This window comes from Babylonia areolata, chromosome 5, assembly GCF_041734735.1.
Source record: "Babylonia areolata isolate BAREFJ2019XMU chromosome 5, ASM4173473v1, whole genome shotgun sequence".
Taxonomy (NCBI): Eukaryota; Metazoa; Mollusca; class Gastropoda; order Neogastropoda; family Buccinidae; genus Babylonia; species Babylonia areolata.
This window is the reverse complement of record NC_134880.1, coordinates 48129985-48150011: the sequence shown is the minus strand read 5'-3', so window position 1 is coordinate 48150011 and position 20027 is coordinate 48129985. Positions and strand designations below refer to the sequence as shown.

The 20027-nt window shown below is 43.6% G+C and overlaps 1 protein-coding gene across 1 annotated transcript in view; it reads right to left on the bottom strand.

Moving 5' to 3' along the window:
* LOC143282108 (aldehyde dehydrogenase X, mitochondrial-like) overlaps nucleotides 1–20027 on the bottom strand; it is a 41997-nt gene that overhangs the window by 4929 nt on the left and 17041 nt on the right. The window contains exons 3-13 of the mRNA XM_076587611.1: nucleotides 15926–16030; nucleotides 11048–11188; nucleotides 9578–9704; nucleotides 8441–8502; nucleotides 7214–7342; nucleotides 6644–6757; nucleotides 6169–6271; nucleotides 5466–5650; nucleotides 4170–4334; nucleotides 2571–2728; nucleotides 585–659 (exon numbers count right to left, since the gene is read on the bottom strand). Coding sequence (XP_076443726.1) covers nucleotides 585–659; nucleotides 2571–2728; nucleotides 4170–4334; nucleotides 5466–5650; nucleotides 6169–6271; nucleotides 6644–6757; nucleotides 7214–7342; nucleotides 8441–8502; nucleotides 9578–9704; nucleotides 11048–11188; nucleotides 15926–16030 — 1364 coding nt within the window. The remainder of the gene's footprint in view (nucleotides 1–584; nucleotides 660–2570; nucleotides 2729–4169; nucleotides 4335–5465; nucleotides 5651–6168; nucleotides 6272–6643; nucleotides 6758–7213; nucleotides 7343–8440; nucleotides 8503–9577; nucleotides 9705–11047; nucleotides 11189–15925; nucleotides 16031–20027) is intronic.

Genomic DNA, 20027 nt, shown 5'->3' with positions numbered 1-20027 from the left:
CTTCACTGATGTTCATGTTCAGTGGTGCCTGGTCCATTCCAACATACACAGGACACTGTTCTTCTCACATTGTATTGCTGCTTTCAATCTGTCTCTCCCCCCCCCCCCCCCCCCCCCCCGACCCCTCCTCCGTCTCCTCCTTTCTTCTTAAAATGGAGAGAAGGGTGCAGTTTTGGTTGCTGTTGTTTTTGAGATGATACAGACCATTCCTGGCTTTGAATCCTGGTCATGGTGCCCGGTGAATTATGTGGTGGAGATTTTTTCCAAACTCCCAGGTCAGCAAATGTGCAGACCTACTAACAACTGAACCCACTTCATGTGTATACGCATGCAGATCAAATGCACATGTTAAAGACTCTTGAATCCATGTTGGCAGGTTATAGAAGCAGAACCACAGAGCATTTCCCCATCCCCTCCTTAAAAAAATAAAAAGAAAGAAAAGAAAACAAAAAGTATAGCTGCCTACACTGCAGGGTAAACACAGTCATGCAGGTAAAAGCCTGCTGGTACTTAACACAAACACTGGAGCTGCAGCCTACACTGCAGGTGACAAACAAGGGGCATTAATCAGTCGGGTGACTCACAGTTCACGGCCAATGCCGGACATCTTGAATCCTCCGAATGGAGCCTGTGGGGTCACAGCATTGTAGCAATTCACCCTGCAAAAACAATCAGTCATCGGTCAGTGAAGTTACATTGACAACCTACTGGCTGTTATCTTCATTCTGATGATTCTGGATACTGGTATAGTGCCCATCTTTGGTTACAGACCTGGCTGGAAGTGCTTTGCAGAACCACTTGTACAAAAGGGTGCCTACCTGAGCAAAGCCAACAACTGCCTTTAGGCCCTCATCATTCAGTTCTTCCATCTCTCTCTCTCTCCTTCCCACCTTTCTCTTCCAACTCTTTCCTCCCAAAACCCCCACAATCTATCTTCTTCCATCTTTCTCTTCAACCCCTTTCTCTCTTCCCCCTACATCCCCACAATCTTTCTTTCTCCTCCATCTTTCTCTTCAACCTCTTTCTCTCTTCCCCCTACATCCCCACAATCTTTCTTTCTCATCCTCCTTCCATCTTTCTCTTCAACCTCTTTCTCTCTCCCCTCTACACCCCCACAATCTTTCTTTCTCCTCCATCTTTCTCTTCAACCTTTTTCTCTCTTCCCCCTACATCCCCATAATCTCTCTCTCCCCTCCTCCCATCATTCTTTCTCTTCCATCTCTCTCTCCCACACAACAAATCCAAACAAAAATATAAGATAACATGTGATTCAGATCTCACTGGATGCTGCCACTGATACGCATGTGCAACATTCTGTCATGGCTGTAAGGAGGGTTGTAACTCCTGTACCTCCCTTCGTGAGGGACTGTGGCCTAATGAATAAACCATTCACTTTCGCATTCTCACTGAACAAACATGTATGACAGTCATGTTCAACTGCCACCATCAGAACAGCAGTGGAGTTACTGCTGCCTGTCTATCTGGGCTAGAGTTTGATTATAGAGGAGAGAGGAGAGTATCTTCCTGAAGTTACATTGATTATAGAGGAGAGTATCTTCCTGAAGTTACATCCCCACTTTCTCGGCCAAGAGGGTTTTAGGACAGTCGGAGTTGGGATGGTTCCCAAAGGCCAACTAGCCCTCAAGGCTGCAGTACTAAGAGCCAGCCCAATCTTGCCTCCTAGTTTAAGAGTCATAGTCCATCACAAAAGACAAAGCTATAAATGACTTCCCAGTACGGTAGAAAAAAACTCTAATTATCCAGCTCTCACTTTGCTGCTGACCCAATTGTAAGTGTATGTCATTCTCTAACATAAGCCAAACGGTGAGCCTAAAAAACAACAACACCTAAACAGTATTTAGCAAATATTAACAGTTCAAGAAGACAGCTTGAGGAATGATGGCATATCTACCTTCCTATCATTAATTAAAGCTCTCTTTTTTTCACCCCCTTTTTTTCTTCTGTGTCCACTGTAGTCTTTGTTGTGTACATATTTATCCTTACCTGTTCCCTTGTTGCTACCATGAAGGCTTTAATAATATGTATTCAACTACAACGTGTGCTTTCCTACAATTGAGGCACTTGCTTGAGTGCAGGAAGATATATTTACCTTTTTTCCAATCTTCATTTTTTGTGAACATCCGTTTACATAAATCAAGCATAAAATGGTGAGACTCAAATAGGGGGATCCACTTAATGTGGGGTGTAGGTGTGTGTGTGTGTGCATGTATAGGAGGGGAGGGGGCGGGAGGGCAACAGGTGAATGGTTGAGAAGCATGAGAGAAATGATCAAGGGATGAAAAGTGTAAGCATAATACTCCATGAAACATTTATGTTATTGATGTTGATGATGATTTTGTGTGTTTGCATACATCTTTTGCCTAAATGTTTCAATTATTCTTTCCGTTTGTTTTAATTGTTTGAAAGTATGTACTTGTACAATGTAAATGTAAAAAAACAAAACTAAAATGTTCATTAAAAAAAAACACCACCACCAAAACATACAGCCTCATCATAACCACCCCCCCCCCCCACACACACACACACACACTCCCCCCTCCCAAACTGACCAGACAGTGCCAGCGCGAACCCCGTTGACGAAGGTCATGGCCTTGTCTATGTCCTTGGTGAAGACAGCCGCCCCCAGGCCGTAGGTGGTGCTGTTGGCTCGCTCAATGGCCTCCTCCACTGAGCTGAACTTCAGCAGCTGTTGGACTGGTCCGAAAATCTGTACCAGCAAAACAGAGTCACTATTCTGAAATCATTTAAAAAATTTGCACCAACAGTCACTACTCTGAAATCATTTTGAAAATCTGCACCCACAAAACAAAGTCATGACTCTGAAATCATTTTGAAAATCTGCACCAACAAAACAAAGATGCTACTCTGAAATCATTTCACAAATAATTGTCAGACTCGTGGCCCGAAAAATCTGCACCAACAAAACAGTCACTACTCTGAAATTATTTCACAAATAACTATCAGACTAGTGACCCGAAAATCTGCACCCTCAAAACACAGTCACTACTCTGAAATTATTTCACAAATAATTGTCAGACTATCGCTGTCACTACTCTGAAATTATTTCACAAATAATTGTCAGACTTGTGGCCCGAAAATCTGCATCCACACAACACAGTCACTACTCTGAAATTATTTCACAAATAATTGTCAGACTTGTGGCCCGAAAATCTGCACCAACCAACCAGTCACTACTCTGAAATTATTTCACAAATAATTGTCAGACTAGTGGCCTGAAAATCTACATCAACAAAACAAAGTCACTGTGCTTAAATGAAAAAAACATGCTTCTTCAAACATCATTCTAGTGCATAACACCGTGTCAAAGTCTACTTTATTCTACTGTATAAATTTGGATAGTTACACCAATTGTTTTGCATCATATATTGTTGTCGATATTGAATGTCATTTCGGCTAAACGTTTCTTGTACATGGAAATACCTGTGTGAAATGAAGTCAAAGCCATACTGGTTGATGACCGTGTGGTTCAACTTGCATTGTATCTGTCATATTTCATCTTGATGCAGGGGTTTTCACATGTACACAATGGGAACGATAATGATAAAATAAAAAGAGTGGGGGGTTGGGATTGGGGGGTGGGGAAGAGCCACCATCCTTGATAAGGTTGTGTTTTGTAGTCACATTTTTTGACTGAATTGTCTGTGTGAAATTTGGGCTCGTTTTCCCCCTAAGGAGAGCACGTCACCAAATTGCAGTGTCACCCTTTTGCTGTTTTTGCTGTGTGTCACCCTTTTGCTATCTTTGTTGTGTCACCCTTTTGTTGTGTCACCCTTTCGCTGTTTTTGATGTGTCACCCTTTTGCTGTTTTTTTTTTTTTGTTTTTTTTGCTCCGTCAACCTTCTGCTATTTCTGTTGTGTCACCCTTTTGCTGTTTTTGCTGTGTCACTCTTTGCTGTCACCCTTTTGCTGTTTTTGATGTGTCACCCTTTTGCCGTTTTTGATGTGTCACCCTTTTGCCGTTTTTGATGTGTCACCCTTTTGCTTTCACTATCAGGAGGAATGTGTGCGAACGTGTGTGTGTGTGTGCATGCACGTGTGTGCGTGCATGTGTGTGTGTGTGTTGTGCATGTTGTGTGCATTCATGTTGTTGATAAATGTCACACACACACACATCCACAGCCACCGACCTCTTCACGCGCGATGGTCATGTCGTCTGTGACGTTGGAGAAGACGGTGGGCTGGATGAAGTAGCCACAGTCACCAATGCGATCACCCCCAGCTTCCACCTTGGCCCCCTCACTCTTCCCCTTCTTGATCAGACCCAGAATCTTGTTGAACTGCTCGTCATCAATCTGAAAGGTAGCCACATAGACCAGGAATGAAAGGAGTTGCTGTGATTAAGGCAGACAGGGTGGGGGGGCAGTAACACATTACCAACTGTCCCCACGACTGGTGGTGGTGGGGGGCAGTAACACAACACCGTCTCCACTACTGGTGGTGGTGGAGGGGAGGGGGGGGGGGCAGTAACACATCACCAACTGTCTTTACTACTGGTGGTGATGGTGGGGGCAGTAACACATCACCAACTGTCCACTTCTGGGGGGGGGGGGGGCAGTAACACATCACCAACTGTCTCCACTTGTGTTGGGGGGGGGGGGGGCAGTAACACATTACCAACTGTCCACTTCTGGTGGTGGTGGAGGCACTAACACTCTTCCACTGAAGTAGATCTTATGTCCATCTGTTGTGGTTTCTCTAAAGTTCCACCTCATCTCGCAGATGGTACCTTGCCAACTCATGGATCAGTTCTTGCAGTTTCCCTGTTGCATGCAGTCCTAATATTTCACGTGCCAATGATAATGTTTCCTCTTCCTCTGGTCTTGGTTCGAGTTCTGGCACCAGTAGCACACCTGTCATCTCTGCCCTGGTGCATAACAAAAGGTGTGGCTCTTGGTGACCTGGGCAACGACCAATCCGGTATGGTGTTGGTGGTAGCTGTCATCATCATGTGGTGTATCAAGGGCTGGAAAGCTTGGCAGAGCCCATCCCTCTCCAAGCTTGACCACAGCTGAGATCCTCCAACTTGGTGCCTCGCCCTGGACGTGAACATGTGGCCATTGCAGTTCTTCTAGGAACTCATCCACCCTGGCCAGTGCCTGGTTCAAGGAGGTCCTTCATCCAGCGGTGCCGTGTTAACACCACCCCCTCATGTGGTTTAGCCTGCCAGCTGAAGCTGTTTCTCAGGACATGGTGCCTGGAGCCACACTTAGAGATGAAGGGGATGACTGAGGACCAGTGATGCCTGTCCACTCAGAGTGAAGCTGCCAGACACCAAAGGTACTACCTCTACTCACACCCACCTACACCTGCAAATGATATGCTTTACAACGAAGTAGATTTTTTTTTTTTCAAAAAAGCAGTAAACACCCCAAGCCTTGGTTACTAAAATCTACAAATCACATTTTTCAAACTGAACTACACACCTGAGGACCGTTGATGGTGTCAGCAGCGAAGGGGTCACCCACTTTCCGTTTGTTGGCCAGCTCAGCCGTCTTCTTGACAAACTCATCATAGATTTTCTCCTGGACGAAGGTGCGAGTGCCAGCCACACAGCACTGGCCCATGTTGGTCATACAGGCCTCTTGCGCTTCTGCCGCTGCTTTATCCACTGCACACACATGTTGGGGAGGGCGCTAGATTAACTCTTTCACTGCCACAAGTGACTTGAGTCAACTAGACAGTCTGGAGAGGGCGCTACATCTCTACATTAACTCTTTCACTGCCACAAGTGACTTGAGTCGACTAGACAGTTTGGGGAGGGCGCTACATCTCTACATTAACTCGTGTTGACTAGACAATCTGGAGAGGGTGCTGCATCTCTAGATTAACTCTTTCACCACAAGTTACTTAAGTTGACTAGACAGTCTGGGGAGGGTGCTGCATCTCTAGATTAACTCTTACCACAAGTTACTTGAGTTGACTAGACAGTCTGGGGAAGGTGCTGGATCTCTAATGCCTTTGAGATGAACCCTTTCACTGCTGAAAGTGACTAGACAGTCTGGGGAAGGCGCTAGATCTCTAATGCCTTTAAGATGAACTCTTTCACTGCTGAAAGTGACAAGTCGACTAGACAGTCAACCTGGAAATGGGCAACAGGCTTATTTCTTTAAACCAGTACCCACTCACCATCCACGTCATCCAGGAAGATAGCAGGACTCTTGCCACCCAGTTCAAGTGTCGTTCTCTTCAGGTTGCTGTCCCCTGAGGCCTTCATGATGATCTTGCCAACCTGCTCACACACACACATACATGCACACCAATACCCATACACACGCACCCACAATCCGCTCCACATGATGCAACACTAACCTGTGACAGCTTATGAATCAAACAGAGTAACACACACTCGCACGCGCACACATAGATGCACAGGAACAAACACACACAAACACGCACACCTACACACACCTCACACAATCCGCTCCACATGATGCAACACTGACCTGTGACAGCTTTTCAATCAAACAGAGCAACACACACACACACACACAAGAACAACCCACACACAAACGCGCACACCTACACACACCCCACACAGATACACCCTCAGCACCACCAACCCCCACACCCCCACCCTCTAAACACACACACACACACAGACCTCCGTGGAACCAGTGAAGGCCACCTTGTCCACATCAGGGTGAGCAGTCAGTGCAGCGCCTGTTGTGGGTCCGTAACCTGGCAACACCGCCACCACACCTGGAGGGAAGCCCACCTGTCATCACACACAGTGCATTAACATTTACACCTGTCATCACACACTGCAATAACACTCACACCTGTCATCACACACAGTGCAATAACACTCACACCTGTCATCACACACTGCAATAACACTCACACCTGTCATCACACACAGTGCAATATCACTCGCACCTGTCATCACACACAGTGCAATAACACTTACACCTGTCATCACACACAGTGCCAGAACATTTACATCTGTCATCACACACAGTGCAGTAACATTTACACCTGTCATCACACACTGCAATAACACTCACACCTGACACCTGGGGGCAAGCCCACCTGTCATCACACACACCACAACTTGCAATAGCAATGGCACCCACAATCACACTGTGCAGTAACACCAACACATGGAATAACACACAGTACAATAACACTTTCAACACTAAACACAGAACAGCACAGCACAACACACACACACCTCCTTGACGAGGGAAGCCAGGTAGATGGCGGTGAGGGGGGTTTGCTCTGCAGGCTTGATGATCACCACGTTGCCTGCCGCAGTGGCAGGAGCCAGCTTCCAGGTGAACATGGCCACCGGGTAGTTCCACTGGCCAGGGAAAACAATCTCTCAATAAAGTATGGTAGTTCCACTGGCCAGGGAAAATAATCCCTCAATAAAGTATGGTAGTTCCACTGGCCAGGAAAAACAATCCCTCAATAAAGTATGGTAGTTCCCCCTAAATAAAGTAAGGTAGTATGGTAGTTCCCCCTCAATCAAGTATGGTAGTTCCACTGGCCAGGAAAAACAATCCCTCAATAAAGTATGGTAGTTCCCCCTAAATAAAGTAAGGTAGTATGGTAGTTCCTCCTCAATAAAGTGTGGTAATTCCACTGACCTGGGAAAACAAACCTTCAATAAAGTATGGTAGTTCTACTGGGCAGGGAAAACAATCCCTCAAAGTACAGTAGCTTCCCCTCAATAAAGTAAGGTAATTCCACTGGCCAGGGAAAACAATCCCTCAATAAAGTATGGTAGTTCCACTGGCCAGGGAAAACAATCCCTCAATAAAGTATGGTAGTTCCAGTAGTGGAACCATAGAACAGACATGAGGTCTTGGGGTCTTTTTTTAAATTTCATTTTTTGTTCACAAAGCCTATTTACAAATGCCAGACTGAATATGTTTAGAAATGTTGTTGCATTTTGGGTTTGCTCGTATTTAACAGCAAAAGTGCCAACAATTTCTCTTTCTGAGATAATGAAGTGTTCTTGTAACCTGTATCTGGATAGGCGGGCTCTGTGGAGACTGTAGAGCACATTCATAGAGATATTCATGTCACTGTGAGGAGGGAGGGTGGCTGGGCATGTACGTTTGTTGGTTGAGGGTCGAGACTTGGTGTCGGTGAAATTGCAAAGTGCTTGCATGTGTGTGCTTGCATTTGCACTGATACTCACATCAGTGTGCGTATGTGCATGGATGCATACGTTTGATTTTGTGTGTGTGTGTGTGTGTGTGTGTGCATCTAATAATGTTTTACATAAACCAGGGTACACTCTCAAGGCCTTATCAGCAGGTCAGGCATCTGCCCATTTTATATTTATTATTATATATCTTTAAAAACCAGCAGAAGAGATGTAGCATATATGGATGAGTGCATGCGCTGCGACTCCTCCTTGAACCTGAAGGTGCAGAGAGTGACAACTCACAGGGATGATCTGGGCACAGACTCCAACAGGCTCGTGGCGAGTGTAGCACATGAAGTCTCCATCTGCACAGTCAACAACGCGCTTCACTTCGACAAGGAGTCACTTCATGAATCACCACCATATTACACCACAGACCCAGTAAACCCAGTGTGTCTAAAATCCTACCTTGGAGTGTTGGCCTGGAGGTAACGCATCCACCTAGGAAGCAAGAGAATCTGAGCGCATTAGTTCGAATCACACCAGCAGTTGTTAGTATTTCCTCCCCCTTCACAAGACCTTGAGTGGTGGTCTGGACGCTAGTCATTCCAATGAGATAATAAACCGAAATCCCATGTGCAGCATGCATTTAGTGCACATAAAAGAAAAAACCCATGGCAATAAAAGGGTTGTCCCTGAAAACAATTATGTAGAAAAATCCACATCAATAGGAAAACAAAGAAAACTGCAGGCAGAAAAAAATACAAAAAAATGTGTGGCGCTGTCAGTGTAGTGACACGCTCTCCCTGGGGAGAGCAGCCTGAAATTCACACAGAGAAATCTTGCGATAAAAAAAAGTAATACAAATAATACAATACAAATACTGCATTTGTGTTTGCAAATGACTTCTGATTCCTGATTGTACCCCCTTGATTTTCCTTGCCACTCTGGTACACTAGGTAATAGACATTCTGCTCTATCCCTTTCTATCCTATTCTTCACCTGTTTAAAACAAAATTAGCCACGCATATCAACATGCACTGACGCACCTTTTGGGAACAAGCTAATAATGGTGAATGACAAGGCAGTAAATCAACAACAAAAAGAGTGGTAATCACACTGCTATAATGAAGCATCATTTAAGACAGTTTTTCATCACACTGAACTTTCACTCTTCAACTTTTTTCTACACAAAATTTGATGCAATTCTCACTTGAAAATTTGTTCCCACAAAGTTTCTGCGATAATACACTGATATGTGCAGCAAATTTTACAAAATGGACGTAAAAATTGGGACTTGCCCATTCCACGGTATAAATTACTGATTGCATTTTGTTCAGTATTTGCACAAAAAATGTCTCGGACTAAAAGGTTCCAATTCTTTTCAGTTACACACACAAATGTACACATACACGATCAGACACACACACACACACTTACTGATGGGGATTGTCTTCCCATGGATTTTGTCGGCCCAGCCAGCATAGTAGCGCATGACCTGAATGGAAAACATCACGTCGCCCACAGCAGCTGTGAAGGGTTTTCCATTGTCCAGCACCTCTAGACTCTGTGTGCGAAGGGGAAAAAAACACCATGTTATTTCATCCCAAGGGTGGGAACTGTCATACAGTCACAAAAATTGTCATATTTCTAAATAAACGCATGCATAATAATAACAAAAAAACAACATCATTATTATTATCAATAATAATAGCAATAATAATCACACCATTTCCATTTAATGAAAACTATCCATGAGAGAGAGGTGTAAATCCTGCATGATACAAGCATTACACAAGCACTGTACGCAGCTGGAACTATGAAAAATAAAACAAAGAGGACACAAACACAGGGACAGCAAAACACGACAAAAGAAAAAAGGAAAGAAATGACAGAAAGAGAGAAAAAATATATTTACATGCACACCGAAACCTAAATTGGAATTATAATAGCTTGCATGCAACTGAGGTCTACAAACTTACTTAATCGATACGTGTTAACCAATAGACAACTCTAGTAATCACTGCTTGCAGCCATTGACGGTGTATTACTGCCAAGAGTGGAGCGGACTTGGCTGGGGGTCTTTTCACTTAGTTGCTGTGAAATTTGGCCATACAGGGTAAACCCACAGGCCCAGTTTGCATCAGACTATAAGTACAGTGTATTACACCAACAATGTTCAAAATGCATGTATCAATACATCACAAAAGCAAAAATAGTGAAAGTTGTCACATCCTCAGAAAAAAAAAGAAACCAACTGGTAGTCTTAAAAAGGTTGACATTCCATAGCTTGTTGGATAAGTCAACTTTCCACACAAAAATGTCAACATATCTGAAGTATGGTCAAGTTGACCATTGCATAAGTTGACTATTTTTATTGGTCCCAAGAGGGTCGCCTTATCCAAAGTCATGTGTATAGCTCCATCCATTGAAATACATTACATACACCATCAAGTCAAAACATGCAGGTCAGTCCAATCAGGTGAGATAACATTACAAACTTTGACAAGACAATGCATCAAAAGTACAAACTAAGTGCATACACATAGCAAACTATATGTGTAGTAGCAGTAGTAGGCATCCTGCAAACTATGGAGTCATGCTGTGAGTGATGTTTCCAGGGCAGCACTGGTTGTGGCTTGGCAGGCCTGTACAAGAATGGCAGTCTCTCCCACACTTTGCGCAGATAAAGTCTGATGCTGGTCTCTCTGTCAGACTCTGGGCCTTCCTTCTGTCCTTTGCCATTTCAACTCTGACTGTCCGGCAAGAGTCTCTTCAAACTTGGAGACCCTTTCTGCAATGTCTGCCTCCAGGATGATCATTCACAGGCTAAAGCTTCCAGGGCATACATACATACATATGCACACACACATTTAAAAAGTGACAATAAGAAAAGAAAGTTGTACGCACAGCAATGTAGGCAATGTTCTTCTCCATCAGATCCGCCAGTTTGAACAGCAGGGCGCCACGACGACTGGCGTCCATGCGTCGCCATGGAGACCCCAGTTTGAAGGCCTCTTTAGCCAACGCTACAGTTTTGTCCACATCTTCCTGCACAACCACAAGAACAACTACAAAAAAACCATTATAATCATAATAATATTTAACATCATTATCATTACAACAAAACAAATCACAACAATACTTATAACAACAACAAAAAAACACACAACAAAATAATATTAATATAATTCTTATGAAGAATTAAGAAACGTTCCAATGTCAGAAATACAGTTTGTAATACCAGACCAATTATTGTTAGATGTTCTGTTAATGAAGATTAGATCAAAAACAATCTGAAAAGGAAAAAAAACCCCAGGAAAGCCTGTGTTTGTGTCCTGTTTGTGCTGACATTGGGTAAGCATGTGTGTGAGTGGCCTGTCACATGCACTTGCTAAAAAAAAAAAAGAAAGAAAACAAAAAGGAAAGCCTGTGTTAGTGTCCTGTTTGTGTTTACACAGCGTGAGCACACGTGTGAGTGGGAGCGCGCCACACGCACTTGCTCATGATGTGTGCGTGTGGGTGTAAAAAAACAAAAACAAAAAACAAAAAAAACACCCCATCACGATACAATATGACCATATGCATGACAACACCACATCCAACACCACCTGCACAAAGTCTACATTAAAGTCATACCCTGCACTGTGACTCACCAAAATATACACCCACACACAAACTGGTCCATCAGGCAAGTGAACCCTCCACGCACGCACCGCAGAAGGCACTGCACAATACTCTCCAGCACTAGGAATCGGCACTATTGTGTCCACCACAGAGCAAGTGTAGGGGCGTAGGGAACAGAGGGACTGGGTGCGTGGGAGAAGTAAGCCCAAGGAGGGGGTGATGGGGGATGACGGTCAACGGAGGAAGGCACGGTAGGAGTGGGCTTCCCCAAAGATATAACAAGCGACAGCAAACAGCAGTACACAAAATGAAAGAACCGTATACAAGCATGTGCAGAAATCCTGCGAAAAGGGGTGGGGCTGCAAGGTTACCCTCTCTCAGTTGTGTTCGGAAATCATGTATCAATTCATGTATGTTTAGAAAATTACGTATGAAATGAATGAATGGGTGAGTTAATCGTTTGTCTCTTAACGTATTCCAATCATATTATAATGTTCACGAAAAGAAAAGGTAAAACATAAGAAAAAAATTTTAACACCCCACTCAACGTCCTCTCACCCTCCCCTTGCCACCAGTGCACATCCTGGGTTATAGGTATATGAAGAGGAACAAAAAAGGACATCTTATATGTACAATTAAGATGCCAAACTGTGTGCATGCATGTGGGTGTGTGCGTGCATGCGTGCATGTGTGTGTGTGTGTGTGTGTGTGGTTTAACTTGATTTTACGTTAATTCTACGTCAATGATACTTGGTGGTTGTGTACAGACATGTGCATACACAAGGGTTAGTGAGGGAAGTGGGTATGTGCGTGCATGTGTGTGGTTATGTGAGCGTGCCAGTGATCATAAAATCTTAGCTCAACCCACCAGATGCTGTGACCTGGTTTTGAACCCTGGGCCCTCAAAGTCTAATACTTAAACCACTCGCCTGTTGCATTTGTAAAGATGAAAGGCCAAGTTTTATTGATCAGTTTGTGACCCATCTGGTTTGCTAAGCTGCAAGACCAGATGACAACAGCTGTTCTCATTTTTTCTTGTTTGACAAGTTTGACAAGGTGGCATCAGTTTGTGACACACTGAACAGCAAAGCTGTATTTTTTCTTCTTTTTTTGTGGCAGCAACACTGAAAAATCTTTTCTGCTATGGACTACCTGAGTATGGAGCAGCATGAGGACAATGCCACTGGTAGAAGAGAACAGGAATTTCATGCCAGTGGTACAAAAGCTTACAAATTTCATGACAGATTATTCCATCTGATGAACCTGAGCCATCAAATCAAGGCTTGGCTTCATGAATGAAAATTTAGGAAGGAGGTTGTCCATGTCTACAGCAGTCTCGCTGGTGGCTGAAGATGCTTTGAGTACTGCATGTCTGAAGCAGGAGATTATGGCAGTTTGTCCTGACAGCATCAAACTGGATGAGTCCAAAAACTGTGTGGCCTAAGTCTTCACATTTGAGTTTTCAGCACACACGCTAACTCTCGGGGTAGTAGCCAGCCGCAGGCAAAAAAAAACCAACAAAAAACCTCTGCTAGGACTCGAACCCATGTTCTCCCAATCTTCAGTTTGTGGCACTACCCACTTCACCAAAATGGCTGCTGCGTTAAACATCTTGTAAACCACATCAACTTCAGCTGAATAAACACAAACACACCCAGCACCCACACCCTGAAAATGGAAGACAGCTGCCTAAAAGCAAAGGTCTGGTTAAAAACGACTGTGCACATAAAATCCCAAACAGGCAGGAGTAGTGTGGTAACCACCCCCCCCCCTGCCCCTCCCCCCCTTCACCCCCTGCCAGTCATTACCATTTAGATGGAGAAGGATCCACAGGGCTCAACCTCAAAGCTAACCTCTCTCCCTCCCCCTCCCTGGCCATAAACCCTCTGTCAGAGGACAGATCAAACCTACAAAAAAATCAATGCTCCTTTCCCCATCACCAGACGAACAGGCAGAGTGGAGTCCAAGTCATCCTGTTGCTCTGATGGGTACACTGCTGAGCAGGATAGAACAGTATGAGAGAGAAGAGAGAGAGGGAGAGAGACAGAGAGAGACACGGAGGCAGCGGCAAAGACAAAGACAGAGAGACAGACAGAGAACTGAGACAGAGAGACAGAGAGAGACACAGGGGCAGCGGCAAAGACAGAGAGACAGAGAACTGAGACAGACAGACAGAGAGAGACACAGAGGCAGTGGCAAAGACAAAGACAGAGAGACAGACAGAGAACTGAGACACAGAGAGAGAGAGAGAGAAATTTTCCCCCTGTGTGAGTGTGTTGGAGGGGAGGGGGGTGTCAGCATAGAATTTTGGGAAGATAGGGGAAGGATATCATTTATGACAGAAAGGATCCCAAAGGGGAATCTGAGATACTACTACTACTACTACTATGTTAATAATAATAGTGATGAGGATGGTGATAAGGATGATAATGATAACAATAATAATAATCAATAATAATAATGAGGATGATGATAATGATAACAATAATAATAATAATGTTATTATTACTATTATTATAACATATCAATAATAATAACAACAACAACAAATTTTAATAATGATAATAATGAGGATGAGGAGGATAATGATAACAATAATAATATCAATAATAATAATACTGATGATGATGATGAGGTGGAGGATAATGATAATAACAATAATATCAATAATAATGATGATGATTATCGATGATGATGATGAGGAGGAGGAGGAGGAGGAGGATAATAACAATAATATCAATAATAATAATAATGATGATGATAATGATGAGGATGATAATAATCATAATAAAAATAAATAACAATGGATTCTTATACAGCACATTATCCAGATATTTTGCTCCAGATGCAATACAAGACACAAGTTTATTACTTTAAATATTACATTAATGTTACATTTACACAAAATGTGACCGGCAAACCACACACACACACACACACACACAATGCATACATGCACTTAAACATACATTGAAACATCCATATGAACAAACCAGCCTCCCTCTGCACACATGCATTCATAGGTACACACATGCACACACTTACACAAAAAGATGAAAATACACACCCAGGCAACAAACACACACACACACACACACAAGCACGCCTGTGTGCACACAAGCACAACACACCTTCAAACAGATGCACATGTATCAAAGACAGAAAAAAAAAGACTTTGATCTCACACCATACACTGTGGTGAAGTGGTTAACATTGCTGATTGAGGACTTGGGGAGGATGAAGGTTTGATTCCCATCACAGGTGGGTTTTTTTTTTGGTTTTTTTTAGCCTGTGGCCAGCTCCTACCCAAAGCAGACCGCTAGGTCATCCACTTCACAGATGCATCTTTGGGAGTGATGCTTAGGTTTCCTGACCAACACTGCAAGTGTCTGTATCTCTCAGCCTGGTTGATTATTGTTATTATTACCAGTGTACAGCTTTGTCAAGGTGTCCCATGGCTGATTATTGTCATTATTACCAGAGTACAGCTTTGTCAAGGTGTCCTATGGCTGATTATTGTCATTATTACCAGAGTACAGCTTTGTCAAGGTGTCCCATGGCTGATTATTGTCATTATTACCAGCATCCAGCTTTGTCAAGGTGTCCCATGGCTGATTATTGTCATTATTACCAGAGTACAGCTTTGTCAAGGTGTCCCTTGGCTGATTATTGTCATTATTACCAGAGTACAGCTTTGTCAAGGTGGCCCATGGCTGATTATTGTCATTATTACCAGCGTACAGCTTTGTCAATGTTTCCAATGGCTGATTATTGTCATTATTACCAGCATCCAGCTTTGTCAAGGTGTCCTATGGCTGATTATTGTCATTATTACCAGAGTACAGCTTTGTCAAGGTGTCCCATGGCTGATTATTGTTATTATTACCAGAGTACAGCTTTGTCAAGGTGTCCTATGGCTGATTATTGTCATTATTACCAGAGTTCTGCTTTGTCAACGTGTCCTATGGTTGATTATTGTCATTATTACCAGAGTACAGCTTTGTCAAGGTGTCCCATACCTAAATGGACCCCCCTCCCACCCCCCACAGCAACATCTTCATCCTCCCAATCATCATGAAAATTTTGATTAACAATATGACCCAAATTGTCACACACACACAGACACACACACACACAATGAATAAATAAAACTCATCTCACCTTGTCTGCCTCCTGCACTTGCACAATGGTTTTACCGGTGCAGGGGTTGACAGTGGGGAATGTTTTCCCGCTGGTCGAGTTGACAAACTCATTGTTGATGAACAGCTGCAACAACACAACCACACCCCCATGCAGGGGAAACAGCTGTCAGTGAGTGTCAACGTTAACATGGCACGTGTGCTGGTTACTACCCCAAAGTGACTGTCTCAAATTGTATTCAATACCTCAAAAGTGTGCTGATTACTACCATAAGTAACTGATTGTTACCTCCAAACTGTATTCATTACCTCCAAAGTGTGCTGATTACTACCCCAAAGTGATTGTCTGAAATTGTATTCATTACCTCCAAAATGTGCTGATTACTACCCCTAAGTGACTGACTGTTACCTCCAAACTGTATCTATTACCTCCAAAGTGTGCTGATTACTACCCCAAAGTGACTGTCTCAAATTGTATTTATTACCTCCAAAGTGTGCTGATAACTACCCCAAAGTGAACTCTATGTTAACTCCACACTGTATCTAATACCTCCAAAGTGTGCAGGTCACTGACTCCAGTGCATTTATCCCCACGTGTTGATTATTGCCCCTAAAGTGCGATGATAATTACCTCCAGATTGCATTATCCCAAAATTATGTTATCCCCCCCCCTCCACCCTGAACCCCTAAAGAAAAAAAAGTGAAAGGAGTACCTCCACAATGTGTTATTACCTTTAAAGTGAGCTGATTATCACCTATGCATTGTGCAGATTATCACCTCCACAGTTTGATGATTAATACTGTAACAGTGTGCTGACTATTACCTTACCAGTGTGCTGATTATCACCTCCACAGTTTGATGATTAATACTGTAACAGTGTGCTGATTATTACCTTACCAGTGTGCTGATTATCACCTCAACAGTTTGCTGATTATCACCTTTCCAGTTTGCTGATTATTACCTTAACAGTGTGCTGATTATCACCTCAACAGTTTGCTGATTATTACCTTAACAGTGTGCTGATTATCACCTCCACAGTTTGCTTTTTATCACCTATGCACTGTGCTGATTATCACCTCCAACAGCGTGCTGATTACTACCATAACACTGTGCTGATTATCACCTCCAAATTGTGATGATTACTACCTCCATACTTTGCTATTGTTACCTCCACAGTTTGCTGATTATTAGCTCCACAGTTTGCTGACTTACCTCAACAGTTTGCTGATTATTTGCTCCAAATTGTGTTGTTACCTCCAGTGTGTGATTACTACCTCCAGTTTGCTGATTATTACTTCCACAGGTTGCTGATTATAACCTCCAAAGTGTGCTGAATATTAGCTCCAATAATTCCTGACTATTACCCCCAGATTGTGCTGATTACTACCTTCAAATTGTGCTGGTGATTACTTCCAGTGTGCAGATTATAACTTCCAAAGTGTGCTGAATATTAGCTCCAACTTGTGCTGATTATTATCTTAAAATACTCCCGAAAACGGAGTATGGCGGGGTAAAAACGGTCATTCATGTAAAAGCCCACTCATGTACATACGAGTGAAGGTGGGAGTTGCAGCCCAAACAGTGCCGGTTATTATCTCCAAACCATGCTGATTATTACCTCTAAAGTGTGCTGAATACCACTACAGTGTGCTTATTACCCTAAGTGTGCTTATTACCTCCAAAGCGCTCAATTTCTTCTACAATGTGTCCCCTGTGTTATTATCTCCACAAAGACAAGCACAACAGCCAAGTTGTTCAAGCAGAAGACTTTCAATGTGCAGATCTGCAAGTGTCTGAAGCCCCTTCGTGTGCGTATGTATGTTGAAGATCCGTGTCAGCGTTCAGTGGGTTATGGAAACAAGAACATATCTGGCCTGCACCCTCCTCCCTGCCCCCCGAAAACAGAAGAAGAAATACCTCAACACAAGCATACATTAACTGATTATCTTCAATGACACTGTCAGACATTTTATACCAGGGGAAAACCAAGTAGTTGGGAAGATTTTTTTTTTTTCAAGTATACTTCTCCATTTCAGTTTCTTTTTTTCCACTGTTTGCTAGCGGCTTTGGCTAAGGTAGTTGTTATTTTCCTTCTTCTTCTTCTCATTTGCTGACACCCAGTCAGTCTGCATGTGGTGACAAAGAAAAACATCTTCTCCCGGCTTTGACGGCTGGCCTGCCATGTTGATATAAGTTTCAGTTTCCAGGTGGTGTCAAAATATACAGACTAATCCACACTAGCTACACAGCTGCTGTTAAAAAAAAAAAGAAAAAAAAAAAGATGCGTGATCTCCTTACACACCATATGCACTGAACAGACCCTGAGGGCCAAACCTAGGTGTCTGTAAAAATGTCAGTTTAGAAATGAAATAAAATAACAAGACAAAATCAACAAATGAGTAATTGTTAAATTTTTCACAAGGACAGAGCATAACAATGAAAAGTTATAAGTTTCTTACTACACAGTTTCAATCAGTGAGCTGCTGTGAACTTTTCACTACACAGTATCAATCAGTGAGCTGCTGTGAACTTTTCACTACATCAGTATCAATCAGTGAGCTGCTGTGAACTTTTCACTACACAGTATCAATCAGTGAGCTGCTGTGAACTTTTCACTACATCAGTATCAATCAGTGAGCTGCTGTGAACTTTTCACTACACAGTATCAATCAGTGAGCTGCTGTGAACTTACAGTATCAATCAGTGAGCTGCTGTGAACTTTTCACTACACAGTATCAATCAGTGAGCTGCTGTGAACTTTTCACTACACAGTATCAATCAGTGAGCTGCTGTGAACTTTTCACTACATCAGTATCAATTAATGAGCAATTGTGAATTCTTAACCAGATTGTCAATTATTGAGCAGGTGTCATTTTTTCACATCATCATTTAATGAGTAGTTGTGACTTTTCCACCACAACAGATCAATGAGTAGTGAATTTCTCACAACAGTATCACTCAATGAGCAGTTGTGAATTTTTCAATGCAACAGAATAAAGTTGTTAATTTCTCACTGCAACAGTATCAATCAATGACACTTTCTCAAGGGGATGTCACTGCCTTCAGACGAATCCATATACCCTACACATCTGCTAGGCAGATGCCTGACAGCAGCATAACCCAACACAGTAGTCAGGTCTTGAGTACATGCATGTCAGGTCAGGTTATTAGATCTGCTACTGGTAACCTGTAATCCAGTACAACCTGTTCAGGGTCAGGTTGCCGACGACTAAACCGGCACTCCCACCACTCCCTTCTGGGACTGGTGAGGCGGGTGGCTAGACACCCTTATGGAGATCCATAAAAGGGCGTCGGCTCAGGAGAGCCACCGACGGCCATCTAGCTCCACCGTGCTGTGTGCATGCCACACGCAGTTGGCCCCCGGGGTGTGTCTACCCATGCATGCGAAGTCTGGATCCGGCAGAATCTGCGGAAGAAACCTATCGGTTCAACGGAGAGGAAGGCGGTTACAGCAACGCACTGTGGAGTGCAGAGAGCAAGATGAGACACCGAAAGGATATCTTGGTCATCCACTGCATCCGTGCTCATCCTCCAGTCGTCTCGACTTAGTCTTGCCACTGGAAATTGGTGGACCCGGACGAGAGAGTGAGGTCGACGTTGCGCAACTCCTCTTCACTTTAAACAAACTCATCGCGCAAGTCATCAGTCATCCAAAATGACCTTTCATCCTTCATCATTTCATCACCCCCAAGTCCTGTGGCGACAGGCGAGCGACGAAACGACAGGTGTGGGTACACTGGCAGTCGCAGCCGCAGACCTGCACGCAGGCGGCTCAGGCCATAGGGTCGTTCTTCGTCGACAGGAGCAGCGATGGAGCTCGGCAGCCGTCTGAGCGTCTGAGCAGCCCTCTTTAGGAATGCACTGCTCACCTCCCTGGCATGAGGAAGGGGCTAGAAAAGGTGCCCTAAAAATTGCCTGCTCCATATCACCCTGGCCAGCATACCGCGGCTGGCGGGGACCCTACATCAGCGGTCGAAACAAAGAGAAAGAAAAGAAAAAAGCAAGGATCGTTCCTCTCACCATTGGTGCTTGGAACATAAGGACTCTCCTGGACAGAGATAACGCGGACAGACCCCAAAGGAGAACCGCACTAGTTGCATCC